This window comes from Ursus maritimus, unplaced genomic scaffold, assembly GCF_017311325.1.
Source record: "Ursus maritimus isolate PB19 unplaced genomic scaffold, ASM1731132v1 scaffold_18, whole genome shotgun sequence".
In the NCBI taxonomy this organism is placed as follows: domain Eukaryota; kingdom Metazoa; phylum Chordata; class Mammalia; order Carnivora; family Ursidae; genus Ursus; species Ursus maritimus.
The window spans coordinates 25,578,354-25,591,124 of NW_024424230.1; the positions used below are offsets into that span (position 1 = coordinate 25,578,354).

The 12,771-nt window shown below is 39.6% G+C and overlaps 1 protein-coding gene across 5 annotated transcripts in view; it reads left to right on the plus strand.

Annotated features, from left to right (window-relative positions):
* Positions 1-10,864, plus strand: part of SMAD2 (SMAD family member 2) — a 77,679-nt gene extending 66,815 nt beyond the window's left edge. For 4 of the 5 annotated variants that reach the window (XM_040632535.1, XM_040632534.1, XM_040632538.1 and 1 more), the window contains 5 exons: positions 1,491-1,544; positions 2,850-3,062; positions 5,762-5,899; positions 6,079-6,223; positions 10,145-10,864. In XM_040632535.1, the coding sequence (XP_040488469.1) occupies positions 1,491-1,544; positions 2,850-3,062; positions 5,762-5,899; positions 6,079-6,223; positions 10,145-10,268 (674 nt within the window). In that variant the 3' untranslated portion in view covers positions 10,269-10,864. The remainder of the gene's footprint in view (positions 1-1,490; positions 1,545-2,849; positions 3,063-5,761; positions 5,900-6,078; positions 6,224-10,144) is intronic. The other variant, XM_040632537.1, reaches the window with a different exon arrangement.
* Positions 10,865-12,771: the final 1,907 nt, after the last annotated feature.

Here is a 12,771-nt window from a genome sequence, read left to right on the forward strand (position 1 = left end):
GCTCTTCTGCCATGAGCCTGCTTCTTCCTCTCCCACTCCCCCTGCTTGTGTTCCCCTTCTTGCTGGCTGTATCTCTGTCAAATAAATAAATTAAATCTTTAAAAAAAAAAAAAGATTATTGATGCAGAAATGCTAAATAAGGAATTTTATCTCACATCCTCAGATCCGCCTCATACTTAATGGTAAAATACTAGAAATATCTCCTTAAAGTTAAGAGTAAGTCAAGAATATCCAGCTGTCATGACTGTTTTATCAAAGTGTGACACCCCAAAATGATTGATAAAACACACAAAATGTTTTTTAATTCTACTTAATGAAAATTATGAAGAGTCAAAGACAGATGACCAAATATTTACAACCCATAACATAAAAGGACCAATAGCCCCAGTACATAAAGAGCCTTCTAGAAATCAGTGAGAAGAGTGACCCACACCACTGTAGAAATGTGAGCAAAAGAAGAGACTACACACAAAGGAACTGCAATATAAAGAAGTATAAAGCTGCCTGTTCCCTGTTGTTTACAAGTGAAATACAGATTAAAACCATACTTGTGAAAGCATGTTTTCACTGATCAGTGCTAACACCATTCATCCTTGTAACACCAGTTGCTACTGGAACTGTAAACTGGTACAACCCCTATAGATGACAGTTTGGGCAAAATCTACCAAAATCATGGTAGTACAGCCCTTGGACCTGGCGGTTTCTCTGTTAAGAAAATGATATGGGGGCGCCTGGGTGGCTCAGTCAGTTAAGCATCTGCTTTCAGCTCGGTCATGATCCTGAGGTCCTGGGATCGAGCCCCACATTGGGCTCTTTGCTCAGCGGAGAGCCTGCTTCTCCTTCTCCCTCTGCTGCTCCCCCTATTGTGTGCTCTTTCTCTTACTCTGTCAAATAAATAAGTAAAATCTTAAAAAAAAAAAAAAGATATGATTGAAAATATGCAAAATGTACAAGATTAGTTATTGCAATCTTGGTTCATAAAGCAGAAGATTGAAAATAGTCTGAGTATCTATCAGTACTACACCATCATATAAGCGTATGTGGCTAATATAGAGAGAGGGAAAGAGAAATAAGGACACATCAGCATCCCTGATACAGTAAGTAAAATAAAAGCAAAGTTCAGAACTGTTACCATTTGTATATAAAAAGCAAGGTGGGGGGCAGAGAACAATATATTTGCTTGTGTGGTTCATAGAATATTTCTGGAAGAGTACCCAAAGAACTGGCAACACTGGATGCCTTTGAGAAGGGAACTGAGTAGCTTCTTCTGTACCTTTATATACTGAAGCCTTCAAAATTAAATTCCCATATAGTGCTTGCATATTTTGAAGTCTTAGAATGTAACTTATCTGTATTATTTGTGATCATTAATTACAACTAGATATATCCTCATTTAATTAATTAATTTATTTATTTATTTATTTATTATTTGGTCAGAAGTTCTGGAAGTACTTGCACATCTATTATAAGATTGAATCCTTTTGTTTCAGGATCTCCAGCAGAACTATCTCCTACTACTCTTTCCCCCGTTAATCATAGTTTGGGTAAGTTGCAAATACTCCCACTATGCCAGTAAATTATATGTCTTCTCCGATAATTACTTTTCATATATATGAGAAACGGATTCCAATGAATAATCAAATGATTGTTCAAATTTGTGCTTTTTAAAAATGATAATTTGCCTTAATACTACTAAAAGTGTTTTCTATTGACATGTACAAGCATAAAAACCTAATAAATCTTTCTATTCATGGAAATCGTATTCTTCATGGAAAGTGTTATGACCTATTATGGCTAGATTTATATGGGTATGTTTATTTTAGGATATGTTTTGTAATAGCAGTTATTAATATGAGGTGTATATCCATATATATGTATGTATGTATGTATACACGTATGTGGGGCATGGGAGGGGTGTGTGTGTGTGTGTGTGTGTGTGTGTGTGTGTACATTGTGAGTTAATTCTTAGCCTTCAGTTTACCTCAGTATTTCACAATGTCTCTTCAGTTTCTACACATTAGGAATTTAGTCTACAATATTTACATTTTTTTCCCATTATAATCCTTACGTCTTTTTTTTTTAAGATTTTATTCATGTGAGAGAGAGAGAGAGCACAAGAGGGGCAGAGGGAGAAGCAGACTCCCCGCTGAGAGGGCAGACGCTTAACCAACTGAGCTACCCAGGCGCCCCTGCTTGTGTCTTTTAATCAAAATTATAGAAGTTAAATTTATGTGGTCCTAGTTTTCCCATGAAATATGTAAATTCTTTTGATTCCATATTCTGTTTTCACTTCCATGCTTTTTGTGTTTTATTACTTTCTGTTCCTTGTGTATGCGTGGGTTTTCTATTTTTGTAACTAGGGTAACTCACGGAGAATCTCCTGTTAAAATAGACAATGTCAAAAATATGTCGTATTTTGTATCCTGTTATTATGATAGAATTTTTCTTCTTGTGGCTTTTGACTCAGTCCTCGCTCCAGCTTTATTCCACTTCATCCTACCCCCAAATTAGTTTTATTATGCAAGTTGATTTACTTTGCCTGCGATGGGTTTATATTTGAACATGAACTTGGATAATACTACCAGTAGAACATGACCCACCATAAAGTCTAAAAAAGATGTTTGAAGATTAGATGACTTTATGAGATGGGGGAAATTTGAAACTGAGAATCTGGTGTGATCTACTGGAAACTGGAGTTCGTGGTGTAGATGTTAAGTCCGCTTCCTGAGCGGTCGCCAGTGGAGGCTGGCATAGAGTGTGTACAGATATCTGATGATATTCAATCTCTTCTTGGCTTGAACTGTTCACACAACATTTCGTGCTTTTATGGGTTTGGTTTTTTTCCCCAGATTTGCAGCCAGTTACTTACTCAGAACCTGCATTTTGGTGTTCAATAGCATACTATGAATTAAACCAGAGGGTTGGCGAGACCTTCCACGCATCACAGCCCTCCCTCACTGTAGACGGTTTCACAGACCCATCCAATTCAGAGAGGTTCTGCCTAGGGTTGCTCTCCAACGTCAACCGAAATGCGACTGTAGAAATGACAAGAAGACATATAGGTACGTGTTTTTCCCTTGTGTGAAGAACCATTGCCATCTCCTCATAACGGGAGCCCTGTGTGGTTTACCACATCAAGAGCTTGTGTGCAGTCGCCTGCCTCGTCTCTGTCCGTGTCCGCGCACGGCTTCGCTGCTCTCACAGATCTGCACACCCTTACCTTTGCTCCTCTCTGTTTGACACCCTTGATGCTGTTAAGTCCGTCAATAAATAGGTGTTAAAATTACTTTGCTGAGTCTCGTCTCGACCAGTCATGAGATTGTCATGTTCAGAGTTCAGAATTATCATTTTAACAGACCATGACTTTTTTTCAGTTTGTTGATATCTGGTATTTCCCCCTTCCATGAGTTCATATATCAAACAGTTAAATCTGCTCACCATCGATCCGAAGCAAGAGATTTTTAAATAAGAACTGCTATTTAATACATCATTCAAAAAATAATTCTGTGGCATCTCAAAATGTAGTAGTCCCGGTATCCTTTTAGCACGTTTCTGAGGTCAGAACTGTTTTCATAATGCTACTAAGATCCTCTTTTCCTTTTTCACTCTTGTTCACTCATGAATGTACAGTGAAATAGCCCAGAAACTACAAGGCATATGATTTTGCAAGTGACTGCATGTAGGATCTGACGAGAATCCAGCTCTCTTCTGTTAAGTCAGACATTAGAGAGAGTTGCAAAAATGTGAAGCGTTGCTATTCTCACTAATTTTGGGGGGGAAGGGAAGTAGTTATTTTTCATAACCGTGTTATTCATGTGAATATATAATAGGTTTATTATTTAGATTTTTAAATGAACTAATACATTTTTTTGAATCTCAGTTTTACTATCAAATGTGGTAAGTTTCCATAGATGGAGTCCACATAACAGCGACTCTTTGAGGTCTCCAGTATTTTTTTGGCAGTGAGGTAAAAAAAAAAGTTTGAGTGCCACTAATATAACTGAACAGAGTTCTCATTACCTTAAAGTAACCCTCTTTTAACAATAGTTTGCTTCTGTTTCTGATGAATTAACTGTCGCTTCTTGTGAGAAATAACGCCGGTCACTAAACAGTAGGCGTGACTGCGCAGTGCTGTGACTTGGCTCCGTGTGGAATTTCTCACATCTTGCTTGCTGTGTACATTTTGTATCATCTTAGGTGTCTTGTAGGTAAGGAGGGCTTCTGAATACCCGCCCGATCCTTAACTAAAATAGTTCTGTTTCTGCCTGTGTTTTAATTGGGGTTCTGCAAACAGGTAACAGAAGGTTTTCTCTACCGTGTATACTTCTCTACACAATCTTAGGTTGCTGTAATTATTGAATTGTCTTTTTACTTTTGATTTCTAACTTATCAGGTGGTTTTGATCAGAGACTATAGCCTGGAAAATCTCTACTTTTTGGATTTAATCTTTTCCTGCTGGTCAAGTACATGTTTGGTGGTTTCACAATATTCTGTGGTTGTGAGAGCAGGGTGTCAGGTTCTGTGTTTATGTGTTAAATCTGGCCTGTAGGTGGTTCTGTTAGTTTTCTTGTGTTGCATAACACGTTACCACACTCTTATCAGCCTGAAACAACACAAATTTGTGATGTCACAGTTGCTGCAGATCAGGAGTCCAGGCATGGGTTAGGAGTCTCCTCCGGGTCTCAGAAGAGGAGACCATGGTGTTGACTGGCCGTGTTCTCGTCTGGAGCTTGAGGTCCTCTTCCGAGCTCACGTGATTGTTCCAGAGTCTACTTCCCTGAAGTTGTGCCCCGAGGTCCTCATTTCCTCCAGACTGTCCGCTAGAAGGTGCTCTCAACAGCTAGAGGCCACCGGCATTCCTTGCCGCATGGACCCTCCGTCTTCACAGTGAGCCGCGGAGAATCTCTGCCGCTGAACCCTCTCATTTTGAATCCGCTTTCACCAGGGACAGCCCGGTCCTTTCTAAGGGATATCACCTGATTAAGTCAGGCCCACCAAAAGAAGATCTCCTTTTCTTGAGGTCAGCTGATTTGAGATCTTAATTACATCTGAAAAACTCCTTAATCGCAGCACCTAGATTCATGCTTGACTGAATAATAGAGATGTATACACACCAGGGGTGAGAACCTCAGCTGCTGTCTTAGATCTCTGCCTTTCATGGTTGGCTTTTTTAAATCCTTATGTCACTAATATTTTGTTTGTGTTTGATTTGTTAGATTTTGAAAGAAGTCTGTTAAAATCTCCCAGCATATTTTTTCCTTACCTAATTCTGCTTATCTATCTAGGGATTTGGTTGTCACCTTAATATGTAATTTTAAAAGGGACACATGACTTTAATGTCTTCATTTTTATTTGCTTTTTTCTTAACCTTAGTGGGATTGTTAAGGAAATACTATTTATTATAGTGAAGGCATATTTATTCAGAGTTAATTCCTTTAAACTTAATTTCTTTTACTTATTTTAAAATAATACATAATTTGTATGAAATTCTTTATTTTACTAGCCATGTACTTTTCTCCATTGTCTAAATACTTTTGATAAGCATGTCTTATTTTTTGAAATCAATAAAATCATTGTTAAAACATACTTGGAAAAATATAGAGTGGTATGCTTCAAAGTTAGGCTTCAGAAAGGCATCGCTGTGGGAAGGGTTATCAAAATAGCTTCCATCATTTTAATACTCGTCCAAGAAGAGACTCTTCCAAAGTCATGCTGAAACAGGAAGTGTTATAAAACTAATCCCATATGTATTTTGTTTTAGGAAGAGGCGTGCGCTTATATTACATAGGTGGGGAAGTTTTTGCTGAGTGCCTAAGTGATAGTGCAATCTTTGTGCAGAGCCCCAACTGTAATCAGAGATACGGCTGGCACCCTGCAACAGTGTGTAAAATTCCACCAGGTATGGATACACCAATGTCGATCAACCTATCCTATCAACTTGCTGAGCTTTTCCAGTTGCTGTTAATTTTAGGAATCGGGGGATGATTTGCATGCTCATTTTTTAAGCTCTGTAGCCCTTTTAAAATGATCGTCTTACAGTGGTTTTCTTTACACAATTTTTACTTTTTTCAATCATAGGCTGTAACCTGAAGATCTTCAACAACCAGGAATTTGCTGCTCTTCTGGCTCAGTCTGTTAATCAGGGTTTCGAAGCCGTGTATCAGCTAACTAGAATGTGCACCATAAGAATGAGTTTTGTGAAGGGGTGGGGAGCAGAATACCGGTATGAAATACATATTCAGTTCTTAAATTCTGTCATGTAATTCTTTTTTCTTGGGTTCTTTGCATCTCCTGGAGTTTGCATGTGTTTCTTTTCCTTAAGGTTATGGAGTCAGCAGAACAGATGCAGAATAACAAAAGGGAGTTGGGGGTCTCTGCATTCACAGCTTCCGCAAATGCCTGTGCTGGCTTTGTGGAAGACAGGTTTACAACCTGTTCAGGCACGCACTGAAGTGTAATGCAGGGTGTTAAATACCATCCGGGGGGGAAGGGGTATATTTGAAGGCGTATGTCAGTTCACGCAAAGAGAGACATTTTCCCTGGGGCTCTGCGAAGGCTTCTGGTAGAGATGGCACATGGTCTGAGTTCTGAAAGATGCGTAGCATTTCAGTTAGGAGGGCTTGGGGAACGACCATCCTGACACTAGAATGCAGTGCAGTTGGACTGGGGTTCAGAAGGTAAGGAAGAATACGGCCGGACAGCTGAGTTGAGACCAGCTGAATGTAAGGTTGAGGTCGACAGGAGAGCGTACTTCTTCCATGTCAGGCGCTGGGCCGTGTTTTCAGTGCAGTACATACACGTTTCGGCCTGGCTAAAAATTACTCTTTCTGTGCTCTCTTTTTTTTATATGGTTGGAAAAAATGGTTCATACTAATACTTATTTGGAAATAGGCTTAGAAAAGATTTGATACTTTGCCCAAAGACACTTTGTAAGTGGTGGAGTTGGGACTTGAAGAAAGCTCTCCTTGACTCTTAACACCCTCTCCAAGGAGAGTAGTAACAGTGACATAATGAGTTCTACAGAAGCTAATTTGTCATCAGGGGATAAGATAGAGTAGGTTATTGCCAAATTAAACGGTGGATTGGATTCCACATCAGAGAAAGGGAAGACTTCCTTAGTATCTCTAAGGCTAGAACTCTAAGTAAAATACCTAGTCCTTCTCCAGTTCACACTGCTACTCTCTGAAAGCCTGCATGTGAAGATAGTCATAGGGCGTAGCAGGAGTATTCCTCTTTCATCCGGCAGTTTGGGCCCTTCAAAAAGTATTTCATTTCATTTGGACTTGATTCTCTGTCTTCAGCAAATTTTGGGAGGTGTGTGCCTCTTGAGACGGTGAGACTTGAGGTCTGCTGGTTGAAAACTTTATCATGTTATATATTTTTATCTTAGCATGAAGACTTATTATTTTGTCCAAGTTCTATTAGAATAATTCATTTAATCATTTCCCTTTCGAGGTGTGATGCCTTTAAAATGCAGAGTTGCTTTTTGCCTTGCACTGGAATTGGCCTGAGTTGATACTAAAAATGAGATTCAAATGGTACTATCTGATACCAGGTGTTAGGTCACACGTTTTTTTTTTCTTCACAAGATGAGAACACTGCACAACATGGTAGTAGAAATTTACTGCAGTTAAACATGAACTGCAGAGGGCGGGGAGAATTCCACGTCTGTTTGTAGCTCTGCTGCTAAGGACAGTTTTAATTGGTGGAGAGAGGTGCTGTCCTTCGTGCACTGTGGACTCTGCCATTCTTAAACCCCGAGAGAGTTTAAAATCTGTAATTACGAGAAGCAGTAATATACAGTATGTTTTTATTGGTATAGAGTTAGAGGCATATCTACTTTGGATAATAAAAACTAGGTTCCTTTAACATTTACAGATACGAATAATGTCAGGTACTTTTCTATCTGTGAACTGTTGGTGGTTGCCAGGAACTTTTTATCCTTAATGACACTGGAGCTGAGGAGATAGATCTAATGGCTAGATTTCTAAAACTGTTTTTCAGTTTCTGTAATACCAGCATGTTTGCCAGTATAAAGATCAGGAAATGTAGTAAACAGGAAATACAGATGTGCAAAGAATTTCTATTTAAGTGAGAAGAATGTCGGAGTTCAGTGAATTGGTACTGAAGTGAGTAAATAGGTAGGGGATAAATAATGCCTCAGGTGCATTTCTGTGCCCAAATAATAGTCACAGCCTTCTGAAACCTACTCCCCCACTCAGTGGCCTGGATTAAGAATTATTCCTGAAGGTTCTGCTAAGCTAGTAATAAATGATCTGATTGAAAACAAACTGAGAAATACTCAGAATTCAGCAAATGACAGAATCAAAATTAAAAGAGATCTTGGCCATGGGGCGCCTGGGTGGCACAGCGGTTAAGCGTCTGCCTTCGGCTCCGGGCATGATCCTGGCGTTATGGGATCGAGCCCCACATCAGGCTCCTCTGCTATGAGCCTGCTTCTTCCTCTCCCACTCCCCCTGCTTGTGTTCCCTCTCTCACTGGCTGTCTCTATCTCTGTCGAATAAATAAATAAAAATCTTAAAAAAAAAAAAAAAAAGTAAAAGAGATCTTGGCCGAAGCCCGCAGAAGGCCTGACCTGAGGGAGAGCTAGAAGGCAGGAGGAACTTTCTGTGAGGAACAATAGGAAGAACAGAGGGGAAGGTGGAGAAGGGTCAGTCTTGCCTCTGCCTCCTGGATAATGTGAGTTAACTTGTGAAGTGTGCCGGTGCAATCTTAAGCTGCATAAACCGAAGTGTACTATCTAAATCAAAATAAGATAGTGAGTTTGTACGGCTCTGATTTGAGACTGTGGTATTACGTTCCACGTGTCATGTTTTAGGAATGATCGCATATCAGCATGTCTCAGTGTATCTCAGACCCTGAGACAAGGATTCAAGTGCAAGGAGTTTATTCAGGAAATGGAGGAAGCACTGCTAAGGAAGGCGGAAGTGGGGAAGTGAGGTAGGGGAGGGAAGGCAGCCAAAAGCATTATGAAGCCATCTGCTGTACTGGGTGGGTCATTAGAGCTGTTCCCCTAGGAAAAGGTGGGAAACAGTTACGAACAGACAGAATTCTCCCACCCAGAAGGAAAGGAAACTGGGCATTTAAATGCCAGTTCCCATGTCATTGGTTGAGGGCCGCTCCCGGGGAGGTTAATTTCCTAGCACTTACAGTCTGCTGCACACGTGGCCAGAGCAGAGAAGTTCTCAGACACAGAAAGCCAGATACACGCCATTGGAAATTGGCTAGAGAACACTGAAAACTCCGAAGGGTATAGTGGGGCGCTGACACCATCTGCTATCGAAAACCACATCCTTTGAAATACAGTTTTAAATTTTGTTGAGCATGTGTCACTTGGAGATGAAGAGTTGATAATGGCCTGTTCTCATGTTTGAAGGGCTGTCACACTGAAGAAGCATGCGGACTCACCGACTTATTGTATATAATAAATAAGACAGAACTCAGATCAGTACATGCAAGTGACAGGATGTCATTGAACAGTTTGTAGTTCCCACAGTCCCGTTATGTCAAAGTACTAGAAGTGTTTCTTATTAAAAGCCTGTACGATGTTTCTAATGGGGATGTTGCTCATTGACTTAGGGAAAGCTGAACTCTAGCTCTTAACATTCTGTGATAAGCTTCGGTCAGAATTCTGTCTTGTTTTGGTATGCTTAAAATTCGAACCCTGTTCCATTTAGACTTTACTTGGTATTCAAGTATCCTCTACCCTGTGGTTGATTATTAAGTAGGGTGACTGTCTTCCGGTGTGCTTGGGATAGTCCTGGTTTGAGTCTCTTGCCCTGGGGTGATTATTAATAGTGACTCTGTTCATTCTTAAACGTGTCTCAGTTTGGATGGTTAAGTACTCAGGTCACCCTCCTCATTTTTAATTTGAGGAGAAAAGAATGTTTTTGTTAATCTCTTTAAAAGCAAAAAAAAAAAAATCATTAGAAATATTTTGTTAGACTTTGAGGATTAAATAGTTTTCAAAGTAATAGCTATCCTGACTTAATACTTGTTCAAAAGAATGTAGGGTTTAGTATATATAACCTTTTAATTTATCTAAATTCTTAATGCATATTGCTAAGCATTGCCATGTTGTTCTTTTAATTTCATAATTCTTTTCTTGTATTCTTTTAAATAGAAGGCAGACGGTAACGAGCACTCCTTGCTGGATTGAGCTTCATCTGAATGGACCTCTACAGTGGTTGGACAAAGTATTGACTCAGATGGGATCCCCTTCAGTGCGTTGCTCGAGCATGTCATAAAGCTTCGTCACCACTCAAGTCCCATCAAAAGACTTAATGTAACAACTCTTCTGTCATAGTATTTGTGTGTGGTCCCCATGGACTGTTTACTGTCCAAAAGTTCAAGAGAGAAAACAGCACTTGAGGTCTCATCAATTAAAGCACCTTGTGGAATCGGTTTCCTATATTCGAATATTAGATGGGAAAATTAGTGTCTAGAAATACCCTCCCATACAGGAGAAAGAAAAGATTTTAAAGACTTAACTGATGTCTTGTTGGGCATAAAACTGAGTGTCCCAAAGGTTTATTAATAACAGTAGTAGTTATGTGTACAGGTAATGTATCATGATCCAGTATCACAGTATTGTGCTGTTTATATACATTTTTAGTTTGCATAAATTAGGTGTGTGTGTGCTGCTTCTTGATTTAGGCAAGCCTTTATAAAGTTACAGTACCTAATCTGTTATTCCCACTTCTCCGTTATTTTTGTGTGTCTTTTTTAATATATAATATATATCAAGATTTTCAAATTATCATTTAGAAGCAGATTTCCCTTGTAGAAAAACTAATTTTTCTGCCTTTTACCAAAAATAAACCCTTGGGGGAAGAAAAATGGATTAACTTTTGAAATCCTTGACCTTAATGTGTTCAGTGGGTCTTACACATTCATTTTGTGTTATTTACTGCTAAATCTCACTATATGGAAACTTTGCAGAAAATCTTTCCAGACCTCTTCTCCATTCCCACTTTTGCCCTGATACCAAAACTGTGTAGCATGACATCCTTCACTAGTAATGGTGACTCTGATACTGCCAGCACCAGTTAATTCTGGGGCACAGTACGAGTTCATACGGAGTAAGTCCCTTTGTCTTACAACAGATTTCAATGGATAGTAATAGACTTGTGTAACCAAGCAGTCTGTTGATTTATCCTGACACCTCATCAAAACACAAATGGCAGTATAATTATTTTCAGGGATATGCTACAATTACTTCAGTATATTTATCCTTTTTTTAAAGCCAATCTATAGATATAAACACTCTTTTTTAAAAGCTATTTTAAAATATTTCAGTAGCAGACCTAGTGCTCTCTGAGTTTCATTTGATTTAGTTACCAGATTGTATTATGAAATGGACCTTTTGTAAATGTAATTGCTTCTGCAAAATACCTACAAAAGTGATGCTGAGGTATGATCAGCAGATAAGGGCCATCTGTTTTTAAAGTATGTTGTATTAAATTTATAAAATCGATGTTATTTTACATAATTATGAATTTAGAATTTTAAACATTGGGGGAGAAGCAGTTTAGCAAGTTTTTTAGCTAATAATTACCTACAGTCTGAGCTGTTAACTAATCCTGAAAGTGTGGTTGACTATCATAACCAATGACGTTTTATGCTCTGTGGCAAGAGGAGATTCCAGAAGCTCTATTGGGAGTCCATTCAGTGGCAGATCATCCTTATGTCTAATGTCGACTCTGCAGTTTAAACAGTTCTTGTTTGCGTCTCTTTAGAAAAGGGAAATAGCCACCACTCCTGACCCCCTTCTAGTAAATTTTCAGATTTTTGGAGATAGACACCTTTGGTACTTGTGCTTTGAAACCGTATTCAGCTGTCTCTACCGATACCATTTTCAGTAGTCTCTGCATTTGATTGTTTTCTACTAGGTACTCCCCCATCTCCCTGTATTTGTGTGTACATGTATGTGTTCACGCAGACTTGGCATAGTAATTTCTCTTCTTTAACGAATAGTTACAGTTCACCTGTTACGTCCGCCAGGAACTTTCTTTGCTTTGGGTAAAGGTGAACAAGTCAGATCCGGTCCCGGCCATGGCTGAGACATCAGTTACTGTAACCCTTAATTTAGCTCATTTGTCTGTGAAGGAGATAAACGGGACTGTGGTAGAGCACAGCCAGGGAAGGCTTCTCTAAGGAAGTGATGCTTGAGCTGACATTTGACGTGAGAAGGGAGCAAGCCATGGGGAGAGCCTGGGAGATTGGCATTCCTGGCAGGGAGAAAGGCATCAAATGCCAAGGTTCGTTGTGAAGGAAACTCATTATTAGGTATTAACGCTGACACAGAAGTCTCTACACAGATCCAAACTTGGGGACCAGAAGGCTTCTATAATTTATAATAGTTGAGGGTGGCCTTACTTCGTGATAGACGGCTTCGTGGGTCCCAGGTATGACCACTGTCAGACCACCTGCAGAGAGCCAGTGTGGCCTCTGCCCTTTGGAAGGCTTTACCTTCCTTGAGAACTTGTGGTGATGTCAGGAAACAGTTCTGGGGCAGAGAACAACTTTGAAAGTGGCAGAAAGGCCTGGCAATTAGTCAGTCTTGGATGGAGGTGTCTAGTGAAGCAGTGCCGACAACAGCATGCCAGCAGTGATTACATCTGTACAGCTGTGTCGGGGTTTTCCCTGCAATATTAAACCGGAACCCCATGCTTTGAAAATACCTGTTATACTGAGCGCTTACCATGTCTGGAGCAGTTGACTCCATCGGTATTCAATAATCTTACATGC